This window comes from Hordeum vulgare, chromosome 6H, assembly GCF_904849725.1.
Source record: "Hordeum vulgare subsp. vulgare chromosome 6H, MorexV3_pseudomolecules_assembly, whole genome shotgun sequence".
Taxonomy (NCBI): Eukaryota; Viridiplantae; Streptophyta; class Magnoliopsida; order Poales; family Poaceae; genus Hordeum; species Hordeum vulgare.
The window spans coordinates 373429040-373442895 of record NC_058523.1 but is presented as its reverse complement, the minus strand read 5'-3'; the positions used below and the strand labels follow the sequence as shown (position 1 = coordinate 373442895).

The window sequence follows — 13856 nt, the reverse complement described above, 5'->3', positions numbered from 1 at the left end:
ACATCTGATTAACATGTGGGAGTGCAGGCACACTTGGGCACCGGCGTACTTCAAAAGAAACTTCTTTCCCTTCACAGGCACGACTGGCAGGTCGGAAGGCTTGAACTCGTTCTTCGAGAAGCTTCTTTCCCTTCACACGCACGATTTCATGAAGCAGACTTCAGGTAGGGTGGCTGCAGAATTCATGTAAATGTATATGTTTCAGGTGAGTGAAGTTTGCAAGAAGCAAGCATAGTCATGTTTATATACTGGGATTTTGATTGAGGATAAATCGGGGTTTTGTTTTGGTGGAAACTATGATGAATGTGAATTTTTGTTTGACAATGCAAAGTAATATGTAGCATTCCGCTTCACAAATTTTGTGAAGATTGTTCTGGTAATTCATGCAAGAATGTATGTTTCAGGTGAGTAATGTTTGCAAGAAGCAAGCACAGATTGTAGTGGAAACAAAACAGTATTACGATATAGGAGCATAACGATATTACATGCACAGTGTATTATTCGGGCGTAGTGAATAGTAACGAACACTTTGTTTTCAATGTTGGTAGTACGTAGACGACAAACAGCATCATGAAGCGAAAAAACAATGCTCTGAAACTTGCAGCTTGAAAACTCATGATTGAGTACAAAATAGTACCAGATAAAGGACACAAAATATCAGCACCAGTTGGTAACGAAGTTGAATTGTGTAATAAAACAACTAGCTGGAAGTAAAAAAGAAACTTGGAAGCACATAGTTTGCACAAGCGCGATCGTTTATTCTGTTGAATGCTCGTAGGCGTGATTCTCTACGAGGAATATTATTTGTTTGATCGCGACTAAGACGGTTCCTCAGTTGGTCTTCAGTACCCAGGTTGGATCTTGGTTGTTGATCTGCGAAGTTATGATTAGTTCGGTGATAATCGCCCGATGGTCGTATGTATCATGCGGTAGAAGTCGGGTGAGTGGTTAGAACAATGAAGCATGCACTTTTGTAGACGGGTGCACTGAAAAAAGGCAGAATTGGTTGCACGCCAAAAACAAATATGATTGATGGAAACTTATAAGAGTGATGATAGAAGCATTGAATTAACACGTGAGTAGTTGCTTGGTTTAGGAGGGTAATACCTTGGAAAAGTTGGCCATGTTCTTCCCATCCCATTGCTTCATGAAGAGCATTGTGAATATTCCACAATCGAAGCTGGCAAAAATATAGAAGAGAGCATCATACGTAGTGTGAATTTTCTTTCATCACCGACTTGAGGTGAAAAAGATTGTATGAACTTACTGCGTTTTCTGTTGGGGGCAATCTGGGGGTTGAAGCACGTGAACTTCATGAAATCCAACTTTGTGAATGCTTTGGCATGCGCGGCCAGTGTCATAAAATTGGTAACCTAAAAATAAAGGGATGCAAAATGTAATCGACACATCACTAAAAAAACATCACACAGTAATTAGTTACTGTTAGTTTAGGAGAGTGCTCACCAGATTGTTTGACAACTCGTACACTTCATCATTTTTCAGCTTCTTGTCTGAATCGAATATGTTGATCTGTTTGTAAAGAAGGTTGATGCAGCATAGTATCCAATGTTGTTTGTGGGGAATGGCGAAGTAAAGCTGCAAAATATTATGGGTATGAAGGGTATGAATTTTTTTTCAGGTGCTCATAGATTGTAAATTTAAACGATGTCTTGTGCGTCTGTACATGATATGTTGCAAATTGGAAGTTTGGAAAAATTGATATAAAGTGATGAGCACAGTGTTTTATGGCATGAGAAGTGTACCAGATCCTTTGACTTGAGCGAGCCATCTTGGTAGGCATTGTTGAATTCACGAAGGCAGTTGGTTGCAAAGAATTTATCCTCGGGCACGCTTAGTTTTGCCTGATGAAAGTTATGAAATACAATGTAAAGAATATTAAAATAAATGAAGATGGAAACCGAAGAGATGTGTTGCGAAGGTTGTTACCGTCAAGGACTATGAGAAGGCGTATTTGGTAGGAAGGGCAGAGCTGCATGCTTCCATTGTTTGTTGAAGGTTGAACTGGCGAATGTAGAGCTCCATTGTATGGGTGTCAACCCATCCGCGTGGCTTGAGTGCGTCACGGAAGTGTTCATATGATATATGGTACCCACCGTAATCGATGAAAGGTGGCCTAATACAAGGGTGATTGCGAACAAACGTAATCAAATGAAGCATTTTTTGTAAGTATAAACACATTACTAGGCAACCAAGGAAGCATGAGCTGCTTGCAGGTGAATCATAAACTTAATAAAAGGTGCGAGGGCACGGATGCGATAGAATGAAAAAGTTGTGAGATGTAACCTTTTATCAGTTTTTTTGGGAGGCCTTAAACATCTGGCGGTGATGTACTTGTTGTACAGTTCTATCGAAGAGCTTGTAACCTTGATTTTCTTCAGCCTTGTGTCCTTCGTTTTTTGAAGACAAGCTCTCTTCTTCCTATTCTTCTTCTCCTGAGTTTGTGTGCCAATGGTGTGAAGGACATCTCCGGTGGTGGGTTGACCCCCCTGGATGGATGATAGGTTGTACAATTATTTTATTGTTAATGGTGTAGACTGAATTTTGTAGTAGGAGTGTGAGTGAGTTGGAAAAGGGTGGAACCGTACCTCATTGACATTATGGCTCATGTTTGGTTCTTCGGATGTGTTATCCTAAGTAGACGCATGTAAATTGTTGGACACGTGTCTTCGCGTTTAAATGGAAGCTGCGAAAGGGGTTAGTGGATGCACTTTTGAAAAAGTGTAAAAAGGTGCACCTCTGTGAGTTGTGTGGGGGATGTTGGTGTTGGTGCATGTATTGGGGATGATTCGTGACTAATGTGTGCCAGGTTTTCTTCCACTGTTGCCATGGTTGTAGGTCCTGCACGAGCAGAGATACGTGCAAGTGATTTTATTGAAAAAAAAATAAGTGAAACCGAAATGAGATTGTAATATGGTATGTGATGCACGTACCTGCAGTTGTGGTTTGTACTACAGCTGTAGAAGCGTCCGCAATTTCACCTTCATGTGTTGATGGAGGTGGTTCAGCGAAAGCTTGGGTCCAAGTCTGACCGGGGGGTAGAAGACTGAAACTCGGATCTTCGTAAGAATCAAGGACCCTCCGCAATGTTTCTTCATCGCTGGTGGAATGCTTCGTGACAGGAGGCGTTGTAACAGCGTCGGCAGCTTGGTCTTGATGTGATGAGGGAGGTGGTTGGGTGCAAACTTGGTTTGCACCAGGAGCGGATGTTGAAGCTACATCCTGGTTATTCTGAGCTATTTTTGTAACACTTTTCTCCACCTGATCGGCATATGCAGTTGCTTCCTTCCAAAACCTGGTGTCGGGAGTTTCTTTTGGACCAGGTGGTTGTGGTTGTTCGGTATGTGTGTCCTCGAGTACCCTATGAGGTGAAGAATAATTTGTTGGATCTGGAGCATTATCTTTTGTGGCCGCTAATACATCTTGTGCAAACTCGTCCATGTGCTTGGCGTGCAGTTTAGAAAGTCTCGATGTAGCTTTTGATATATCATGTGCCCATTTTGCTTTGTGTCTTTCAATAATTTGAAGTAAGAAGGCCGGTAGTTCCTGAACGAAAGCATGGAGCATGTGAAATGGTGAATGATTTGAGAACATGATTGTGCATGTAAAATAATTCTGGAAGCATGTATAGTACAACAGGAAGACATTTTTTATTAAGGTGGAAGCATGGGTTTGATGTATAGAATTTACTCTGGAAGCATGTGTATTACAACATGAAGACATTTACTCTGAAATATTTTACTCTGGAAGCATTTATATGACAGCATGAAGACATTTTTTATTATGGTGGAAGCATGGGTTTGATGTATAGAATTTACTCTGGAAGCAAGTATATTACAACAGGAAGACATTTACTCTCGAAGTTGTTACTCTGGAAGCATGCATATTACAGCATGAAGACATTTTTTTATTATGGTGGAAGCATGGGTTTGATGTATAGATTTTACACTGGAATCAAGTATATTACAGCATGAAGACATTTACTCTGGAAGCTTTAACTCTGGAAGCATGTATATTACAACATGAAGACATTTTTTATTATGGTGGAAGCATGGGTTTGATGTATATAATTTTTTGTCATGTTCATGTTTCTTCAAGTTAGAGGGAAGCACGTAAGTTACACAATGGCAACCTTAAGAAAAGATGGTAGAAACATGCATTGGAGTATAGAACTAGTAGGTTTTCAGAAACTAATTTGATATCGTTGTACCTCCGGATGCTTGATAGGAAATTTAGGGGCCTCGTGATGCATGTCCTGATTTTCTTCAGTCTACATAAAAATTTAGAATACCCGATGAGTAAAAGTTGTACAAAAAAGCTCTGTTACAAATAAGCACAATACCAGTGGGTACCTGTGGTGGATGGTTGGTACAATTGCTTTCTGTTTGTTGTATATATGGCTATGTAGCAGGTTGGTCATCGTAGTTTGACAGTTGGATGGCATATGGTGTGCTTTCGGGTGCACGGAACTACAAAAAAATGCAGCATTTTAGCACACTTGAAGATTATAAATTCTTATATGGAGATGTACATGCAGAAACGGGGAGCGTCATATTGGAAAAGTTTGGCATCTATCTTAATGAATTAGTATCGCATTGGAATAGAAGGCAACAAACTTTGTATGGCCTTACCGGTCGCGCACCATAAATATGTGCGTTGAGGGTCAATCTGCTTTTATCATGTAGCATGACAAATTTGAAGTCCTCATCTGTTACGTGGGATGCTCTAGGGAGTGAGTAATTTATGTGATGCGTCGAAATAGATGATTCAGGAAAGTCCAGATGGTCCATGTATATAATCTGAAAATAAAAAGGTGGGATCAAAAAATGTGAATAAAATAAATAATAACTACATAAAAGATGAGGTATAAAAAGTGTGTAGGCTATGTGTATACCGCAACCAAGGGTAGGCAGCTGCCAACCCATATTTTTTTTAAAGCTCCATCTAATAGTGCTTTCTTCTTCTTCTTTTGGAATGTATCGATCTCAGTCATGACATCTTTCAGAATTTGATCTCTCCATGCGTACTCGCAAACCTCGGATGCAACTTCAAGGCTGCCTAAATACTCCAAAGGCACCATGTTTCCAGTTCCTGGTGTCAAATGAGTAGCCAATGCTACTAGGAAGAAGGTCCTAAAAAAGGTCTCGTCATCTAGATCAGCTTCTTTTTCTAGAATAGTTGCAGCACAGTGAATGGGCGCCCGTCTACCATGATCATAATATGTCTTGTAGAATTCTCGGCGAGGGGATTCTTCGTGCTTGCTTATGACAACAGGCCTAGTACCATGAGGAAGTTCGAGGACCTTTTCAACCATTTCTGGAGTGAATAGAATGCTGGTATTGTTTCGTGGGTTCCGAAATTCACCAAGCTTCAGGTCAATCCTATCAATGATCCATTCTAGGAGTCCTTCGGGGGCTGAGAATTTTCTAACATCCAGGAGATTGCCCCATTTTTTGGTACGAATGAGGTTTTTCCTTGCTGGGGCGAGACCTAAGACAATATCATGTAACCGGACAGCTGCATATCGACTCTGGAGCATGAGCGACTCTTTATCTTTTTTAGTCATTGTTGATTGTCACCTGAGAAAAAGAGTGATGTGATGGGTTAGCAATTTTTGTATGCTGTATTAGGCACGGCAGCAAAATGCAGTACAAAAAACTAAATGCATTGTTTATGGTCAGGAGCATAAAAAATGGGCACACGATGAATACGGCACATGACACAGGCATTAGTAAGTTGCTTCCAATTGAGTGGATCCTTTCCCTCGTGGCATTGTTATGGAAGCATTTTTTAATACGATCGAATCAGAAAGTGGCAACTGCAGAAGCATCTATGTTTGATGCATTTTAAGATGCAACATGGTTCAATTTTGCTCTTTAATGGAAGCAAGGAATTTTTAAAAAAAGGAATAGATAACAAATTTGCCGTCAAGTGTGTGTACATGTGACACAGGAAGCATATTGGGATGTATTTGAGAACATTTGCATAGATATGAAGCACGGGTGCCACATATGAAAATATTCAAAACAAATGCTAGTCCACGAAAGAACATATGAAACATTTAGTCTACTGGATGAATTAGACATCAAATTTCATTGGAAAAAATGAGAAAAATCCCAAATCTGGGACAACGCACAAAAATACAAATTACCTACGAACTGGGATGGGGAGCTCCAGCAAGTGGCGGCCGATGTAACGCGACAGATTCAAATCGACGGGATGTACGCCTTGGCGATGTTGCGGATGGGATGTCTGATCCGCTCGCCGCCGGCAGGGTGTTAGATCCGATGTGGGGCAAGCTGGTGGTGCGTGGCGGGTCAAGCACGGGGGGTGGGCTGGATGTGAGAGTAGGCTTCGGTGGACTGTGAGGGTCGCGTCGATGGCCGGTGGGGGCAGCGGGGTCGGTGGGCTGTAAGGGCAACGGCGGTGGCGGAGATGCCGCTGCATGCGACGAAGGTGGGGTGGCAAACAGAGGAAGGGGCAGAGCACGGGGCGAGGTTGTGGCTGCGAGGACGCTTCGGCAAACGGTCCTGTGAACGGTGAGGGTAGCGTTCGTGGCCGGTGGGGGCAGCGGCTTGGTTGATGGCGGTGGACGGAATGACACTGCAGTCGGCAATGGCAAGGTGGGGAAAAGGGGAGGGGCAGACACGGGCGGTTGGTGGGCGTTAATTGAAGTGGATTACGCGCGGGATTTAGGGGATACGTTTTTAGTTTCTACATCACAGATGAATCTGGAGCGTCCGGATTCTTCTGTTTAACGCGAGTAGATGGGTCTGACGATGGAATCATTCCAGACTATGGATACTATGTTTACCTTTATGATTTTAACAGCTTAGGCTGCGCAGTTAAGATGCAAACTGCAGTAATTGACCAAGCAAATGAAGCATCAACATGTACCCTGCTGACCCGGACAAAAAGGGTAAATCCTACTTGAACTTCATAACAGTTGCTGCCCAATTTTGTGCCCATATAGATTTATTAACACAAAGATCACAAGTTTAAAGCAAAACTCAAAGTGGAATCACTCCACTTCAAAAAAATGCACTTCAAGATTTCGTCCCCCGAAATCAGTAAGAGAGCACCACTCCTCTTGTACGAGTGAAAACAGAACTTTAGACTGATATGGTACAATCATTAATCATTTGACCGATGCTTTTACAGCCTTCTCGGCAGCATCATCAAGATCCTCTGCAGTGATCAATGTCATTCCACTTTCCTGCAACCAAAACACCATGACCAGTCAAATCCCAAACATGAACAGCTTCAGAAAAAAGGAAGCATGACTCAGCTAACACGCACACAAAGATGATCATCAATACCTTAAGAATCCTTTTCCCTTGGTCTACATTGGTGCCTTCTAGCCGAACAACAACAGGGACCTTAAGATCAACCTGATAATCGGAGTACAAGTGTAAGAATTTGCCACAGGAAAAGTATATTATGATATATCAATCAGAGATAAAATAGTCATCAGTAAGCTCAAGAAATACTAAGCCAAATAACATGCTATGTACTGTCATCACATTCCTGGGGAACAATAACATGCTGAAAGAACTCTTCTAGCATACATCATGGGAAAATTACAAAATTATACACAGCGGCTAATCAGGAATTTCAGAACTTGATGAAATATCACCAATACAGAAAAAAAATCTTTCGCATAAGACAGTGAAGGTAATACCAAACTATCCTATAATGAAACCACATACAGTAAAGTATAAACGAAAAATATGGGATAGTTTGGTGTTACAAAAAAACCAAGCAGATGACTTAAACAAATATTGACTTGTACGTTAAGAGTTAATTTCTGAAACGGTCGCAAATAAACCATACCCAAGTTCAAGAAAAGGTTCACCACAGAAATAATTTTACTAAAAACGAGCTACAAGAATATGGCATAATCATTCAATCAAAACTTGATAGATACCTGTTTAGCTGCATTCACTATTCCACTTGCTATCACATCACATTTCATGATACCTCCAAAAATGTTAACTAGAATTGCCTTCACTCTATCATCTGAAGTCAATATCTTAAATGCTTCCACGACCTGAATAAAAGTTTCAGAAAAATGAGTGCATTTGTTGAAAACAAAACGTGCAAACACAATTTTTCACATCGATTTGAAGTAATTAATCATTAGTTTTTGCAACCTCTTGTAGCTGTTAATAGTATTTATACATTTCACTAGGGATGATAACTGAAAAAAAAAATCCCACTATATATACCTGTCCCTCGGATGCGCTCCCACCAACATCAAGAAAATTGGCAGGTGTACCACCATGCAGCTTAATGATGTCCATTGTAGCCATTGCCAATCCTGCACCATTCACCATGCAACCAATCTCTCCATCAAGCCCGATGTAGTTCAAATCTGCTTTAGCAGCAGCCACCTGTAAAGTTGGTAAAGACAAATATCTCATCAGTTGATATTGCTCTTATATTTGTAAGAAAAATATAGAAGAGAAAACAGTTTAACAGAGAGACAAACTGAACATGAAAAAGGTATTCATAAAAAGAGCAACACACCAAGTACCTCTCTGGGGTCCTCCTGTGTTGTATCACGCAGTGCAAATATTTCTTTCTGCCTAAACGCAGCATTATCATCGAAGTTCAACTTTGCATCAGCAGCAACTAGCTTTTTATCAGCCGTCTCAGCAAGAGGATTTATCTACTCACATAAGAAATCCAATTTAATCATAACGATGCCAAAGATATGGAACATCGCAAATTAGAATCACTTCACACTGCGGTACCTCCAGCATTGTGCAGTCGGTCTTGCAGAAAAGTTCATATAGCTTCTTAATCTGTTCTATAGAAGATTGCCTGTCTGCTGTCTTTGGTGCCAGACCATCAACAACTTTAGCTGCGTCCTCATCAGTGATTCCCTTGAATACATCAACAGGAACCTGGTAATATAACGAATTGAATTTCAAATTTTCAATATGTAAGCAAATTATCAAATTAGGACGCTAAAACCTCTGTTATGACAAGTGAACCCGCTACTCAAGATATATACGCATTGATCCAAAATCAAGTTGAAGAAATAGATGACCTTAACAATCTTATCAGGGAACTTCTCTGCAAGATCTTCAATGCTCGTTCCTCCCTCAGCACAAGCTATGATGAGCTGAAAAAATAAATAAGAACCTTAGCAATCAGCCCTAGAAAAAAAAACTCTCAAAGCATGAGTCTCTGCAATTGAAACAGGGGAGAATGGACATTAAGTAGCTACAGGTTTGATTGATAAAGTACATTATAAGGTTTAGAAAAAGCAAAACGGCCAAAACAACTGAGAACGCTCGAGGACTAGGTCGCATCACCCCAAATGTTCAGTTCATACCTATATCAGAACAAATACAAAAGTATAAAGACTGCGTGGCCTAAAAAATCTATACAAGAAATTTGTCTAATGATACGTCCAAAATTTAAGCAACTTAATACAGTAAGATACTAATGTGACAGCCCGTTATTAGACGACTAAAGATTAATGTGAAGGTTTACCATATCATGGTATTTTTAAAATGGAAAATTGAATATAATAAATACATTAATCACTTCAATTAAATAATCAGGGCAACTTGCTATGTAGGAACGAAAGAGGAACACGATTCCCATGAAAATATTATTTATATTTTTATGTAAGCATAGTCATGCACACAATCTTATAATTTATCATGGATCAACATCATAAACAAGTCTGGAATAAAAACAATCAACATAACTAACAGCTATGCCTTTTGGCACTTATACATAAGAATGGTTTGTAATACCATTAAATCTTATAAGAACAATATAGACCGCACTAATTTATTCACAAAATGGAACAGATGCTGGGTAATGAAAATGACAAAATGAACAAGCGGGCCAGTGATCAGTGACATACTGGACCAGCAGTCTTCCTATCAAGAGTGATCGCAAAGTACATCTCATTAACAAGTGACATTTTCTCACATAAGTAGACCTGTCAAACAGAACAGAAAAAATATCAGTAGTTAAAAATGTTTCACTGAATCCAGCAGAACTAAATAACAGCAGCATTATTTGAATATCATTTACCTGAGAAGTTGAAATGCTAATGCACTATTGTATTAAAAAATAACTCAGAAGAATGTTGTAGATTAACAAGGGGAAGAACTATTGTGATTGCACGGCAAGAACAAAATACTGGGTATGGTGATATGGTCCATTTAACTGTATATTATTATTGTGTCTTACTTCATATGAACGTAAGTAGACCGGAATTGGTGCATACATCATAGATCTAAACATTGATATAAAACAAGTCAGGTGAGTATCAAGCCCGTGGGAGCCAGAACTTGCTTACTGAAGAGTCACGAAATACCTAAAACGTTAGTTTCTAGCAATTCTACATAACGCAACTGAAACTGAACAGCAGAAGTATACCAACAGCAAACAAGAACAGCAAGGCAATCACAGCAATAAGGAAATAGAGATGGGATGAGATTAGTAAAAAACCTAACCTTGCCCACAACCTTCCCCTGTGGACCAGTTTGTTTTGTTACCAGGACCTGGTTAAGCATTTTAGCTGCAGATAAATCAGTACAAACACTCTACAGTGAAAACACACACAACCAACTCAGAAGTAACCCTCTGTAACCCAATATAAGAGCGTTTAGATCACTACTTTAGTGATCTAAACGCTCTTATATTAGTTTACGGAGGGAGTACAATTTAGTTGATTCACTCTGAAGAAAATGACTAACAACAACAATACATGTCACTAGAAATCCAATGGATGCAAGTTCAAATGGGAAGGCACATTCACTCAGAACCAAAACATTAAATAGTAAACACTTATAGCCGGGAACAAAGACGTGGATACAACATATTGCCTCCGTACCAACATATAACACATTTTGGTAAGCCAAACGTCTTATATTTTGGTACGGAGGTAGTAGATTCCAAGAAAAGATCACCTAAAATAAATCAGTTTAGTTAAGTCTGAATGTAATTGTCATGTCACGCTTCATAGAAGCACATGAGCTAAAGTTGCAGTTTTCAGTGTGACAACTGATAAATGTGATGCCAACAATTTAGACAAAACCAATGAAACAAACGGATCTCAGTTATATTATATGCTTGGCTTTCATGTGTATGGACAGTTGTATACCATAAAATTGGCAAGGAGGCGCACATTTCTAGTATAATGCAGCCAAGAATGACAAGGATTATGCATAAATGTGGATTTGGTAAGTCAAATTCTCTACGATACATCTCAACAAATACTTGGACACACAATATCTTCAAACTGTGTTACTACAGTATGAATGTGCACATACCATAATGTAAACTACCGCTCACAAAGATTTACCTGCAAGGCCTTCAGCCTCCTCAGCCTTAACAATATGAACGCCACCCTTCAGTCCACTTTTGAAAGTTCCCAATCCACGGCCACCGGCGAGGATTTGGCTTTTCACAACTATCTGCAATGGTGCCATCTTTTAAACACAATTGAACTATGAGAATAACATGGTGCAAGCTATGATACATACAGCACCAGAAATACATGAGCGATGAAAATCTACATACTTCGTATTGGGAATGAACAGCCCAGCTCAATACTGAGAAGAAACTGGGACGTCATCTCAGTTAATTAAAACAGCTTTTGGAGAAAAATAGACTTATTTCTTAGAGGTTATAATGTTAGCAAAAAAGCCTATGCCAACACAGCATTAGAATTCCAAGAGCAACTATGGCGTGACATGACTCACTTCAATTGCAGGGCGGTGGAGTAATTTACACATGTAAGTAATGTTACTTTTAACACACTTGATAATATAGAATACAGGCATACGAATTGCCAGAATGAGGCTATCAGAATACGCACACGTTATAGATTATAGCAACCAATAACCTCCTTTCCAAACTGTATCGCACGTCACAGCAACATTACCAACCAAACATACATTTCTAACAAACTAACAGCAGTAATTCGCAGTAAACTAGATTCACTAACACATTTCAATACCATCTGCACAGCACGAGCCTCGCATTTGCACGAGTGAAAGACAACAACGACTTTCTATACTATCTGCGCAGCACGAGCCTCGCATTTGCACGAGTGAAAGATAACAACGACACGAAAAACAAAACATTAGAAACCTAGGTAGAATCACCTCCTTCTCACTGGGGAAGACGTTCTTCAAAACTTCCTTGACCTCCTGCACTGACCCCACCACCGCGCCCCTGGGCACGTTGATCCCGAACTTCCCCATCAACTCCGCGCCCTGCGACACCCAAATAAGCCAGGCCGGCAGAAACCCTAACAGGTCAGACGGGCCTCCAAATCGAGAATAAACAAACCCACACAGATACGAATCGAGCAAAATGGGATGGGGGTGGGGGAAGAACGGCGGGATCTGGTCGCGGGCACCTGGTACTCGTGGATGTTGAGGCGGCGGAGCTGCTGGTGCTGCCATTTGCCGGCGACGGAGAGGGCGCGCGTCGCCAACTTCCCGAGCGATCCGTGAACCATGGCTGCGGCGGCTTGGGCTCCTCCGATCCGGAAACCCTACGGGCGTGGAGGAAGGCAAGGGATGCTGTTTTCGCTCTTCCTCTTTGCGGGTCTGATGTTATTCTGCTCTCCCTTCCCCTCCTTTTTCTTTCTTGCGAAAGGGTGCGGCTGCGCCGAGCAAATGGACTAGTTCACGTCCAAGGGACCGCTGATTTAGGATCCCGTCGTTTGACTGACATGTGGGTCGACATAACGTGGGGCACACCTGCCATTCACTGATGACAAATTTAACGTGTGTTTTTTAATGAAAAATGGGAGCAACTAGTTAGCAAGCGCTCCCTCACGAGCCTTACAGCGATCGCTCCCGCGCGACGCCACTTGGCGCATTCGAAGCGTTCCTTTCGTATTTTGTTTTTTTTATTTTTTCGCACGCGTTTTCGTTTTTTTAGTGGTTTTTCCGATATTTTTTGGTGTTATGGTTTTTCACCGGTCTTTCGTAACTTTTGGATAAAAAAATCAAAAAATATTCAGAAAAAACGTGGTTTTTATGAGAAAAAACTTGTTTTTTTGCGAAAGGCACGGTTTTGCTTCAGCAAGAGGCACCGTTTTGCCTTCGTGAGAGGCACGGTCGTGCCTCTTGGAAAGGAAAAAAACGTGTTTTCATTTTTTGTGAGAGGCACGGTTTTGCCTTCGCGGGAGGCACGCCCGTGCCTCTCCCGAAATGGAAAAAAAACGTGTTTTTATGTTTTTTTTCGAGAGGCACGGTTTTGCTTTCGCGAAAGGCACGATTTTGCCTTCGCGAGAGGCACGCCTGTGCCTCTCCCAAAATAGAAAAAACGTGTTTTATGTTTTTTTTTAAGAGGCACGGTTTTGCTTCCGCGAAAGGCACGGTTTTGCCTTTGCGAGAGGCTCCCGAAAAGGGGAAAACGCGTTTTCTGCTCTCTTTTTTTCTCACAAGAGGCACGGTTTTGCTTTCGCGAGAGGCATGGTTTTGCCTTCTCGAGAGGCACGACCCGTGCCTCTCGAAAAGGGGAAAAAACACGTTTTCTGGGTTTTTTCTATCGCGTGAGGCACGGTTTTTTCATCCGTCTTTTTTCTTCCGGTTTTTTTCGTGAAAAAATGTTTGTCAAAATCTATCAACATGGGACCTGGATTTGAAGATCTCGACGCGAGAAAGCCAACGGTGAAAACGGTTCGATATTTGAACGCGTGGTTTAGGAGATAAAACGTTTTGAAAATATGGATCTACGAATAAAGGGAAAACTACAGGTTGCGACAAGTGGCACGCATGTAGTGCGCCACTTGTCACAACCTCTGAAGGTGGAAGTAATCGTTGGAAGGTGTATTCTCTAACTAGTGA

The 13856-nt window shown here is 40.9% G+C and overlaps 1 protein-coding gene across 1 annotated transcript; it reads right to left on the bottom strand.

Moving 5' to 3' along the window:
• Nucleotides 1-6931: 6931 nt before the first annotated feature.
• On the bottom strand, nucleotides 6932-12652 carry LOC123401334 (succinate--CoA ligase [ADP-forming] subunit beta, mitochondrial). Its single transcript, XM_045095119.1, has 12 exons — nucleotides 12416-12652; nucleotides 12159-12269; nucleotides 11354-11465; nucleotides 10503-10567; nucleotides 9905-9982; nucleotides 9074-9148; nucleotides 8775-8927; nucleotides 8555-8689; nucleotides 8247-8411; nucleotides 7946-8068; nucleotides 7338-7409; nucleotides 6932-7234 (listed from the first exon to the last, which is right to left on the bottom strand). The coding sequence occupies exons 1-12, from the start codon at nucleotides 12515-12517 to the stop codon at nucleotides 7157-7159; spliced, it is 1269 nt and encodes a 422-aa protein (XP_044951054.1). The 5' UTR covers nucleotides 12518-12652; the 3' UTR covers nucleotides 6932-7156.
• Between the last annotated feature and the right edge of the window lie 1204 nt (nucleotides 12653-13856).

Excerpts from the sequence above, each read along its gene's own strand:
- LOC123401334 (XM_045095119.1), bottom strand. The coding sequence starts at position 12,517 with ATGGTTCACGGATCGCTCGGGAAGTTGGCGACGCGCGCCCTCTCCGTC. Across the intron at positions 11,466-12,158 it reads TCTTCCCCAGTGAGAAGGAG|ATAGTTGTGAAAAGCCAAAT; the intron begins GTGATTCTACCT and ends GCACCATTGCAG. Across the intron at positions 10,568-11,353 it reads GGAGGCTGAAGGCCTTGCAG|CTAAAATGCTTAACCAGGTC; the intron begins GTAAATCTTTGT and ends ATTTATCTGCAG.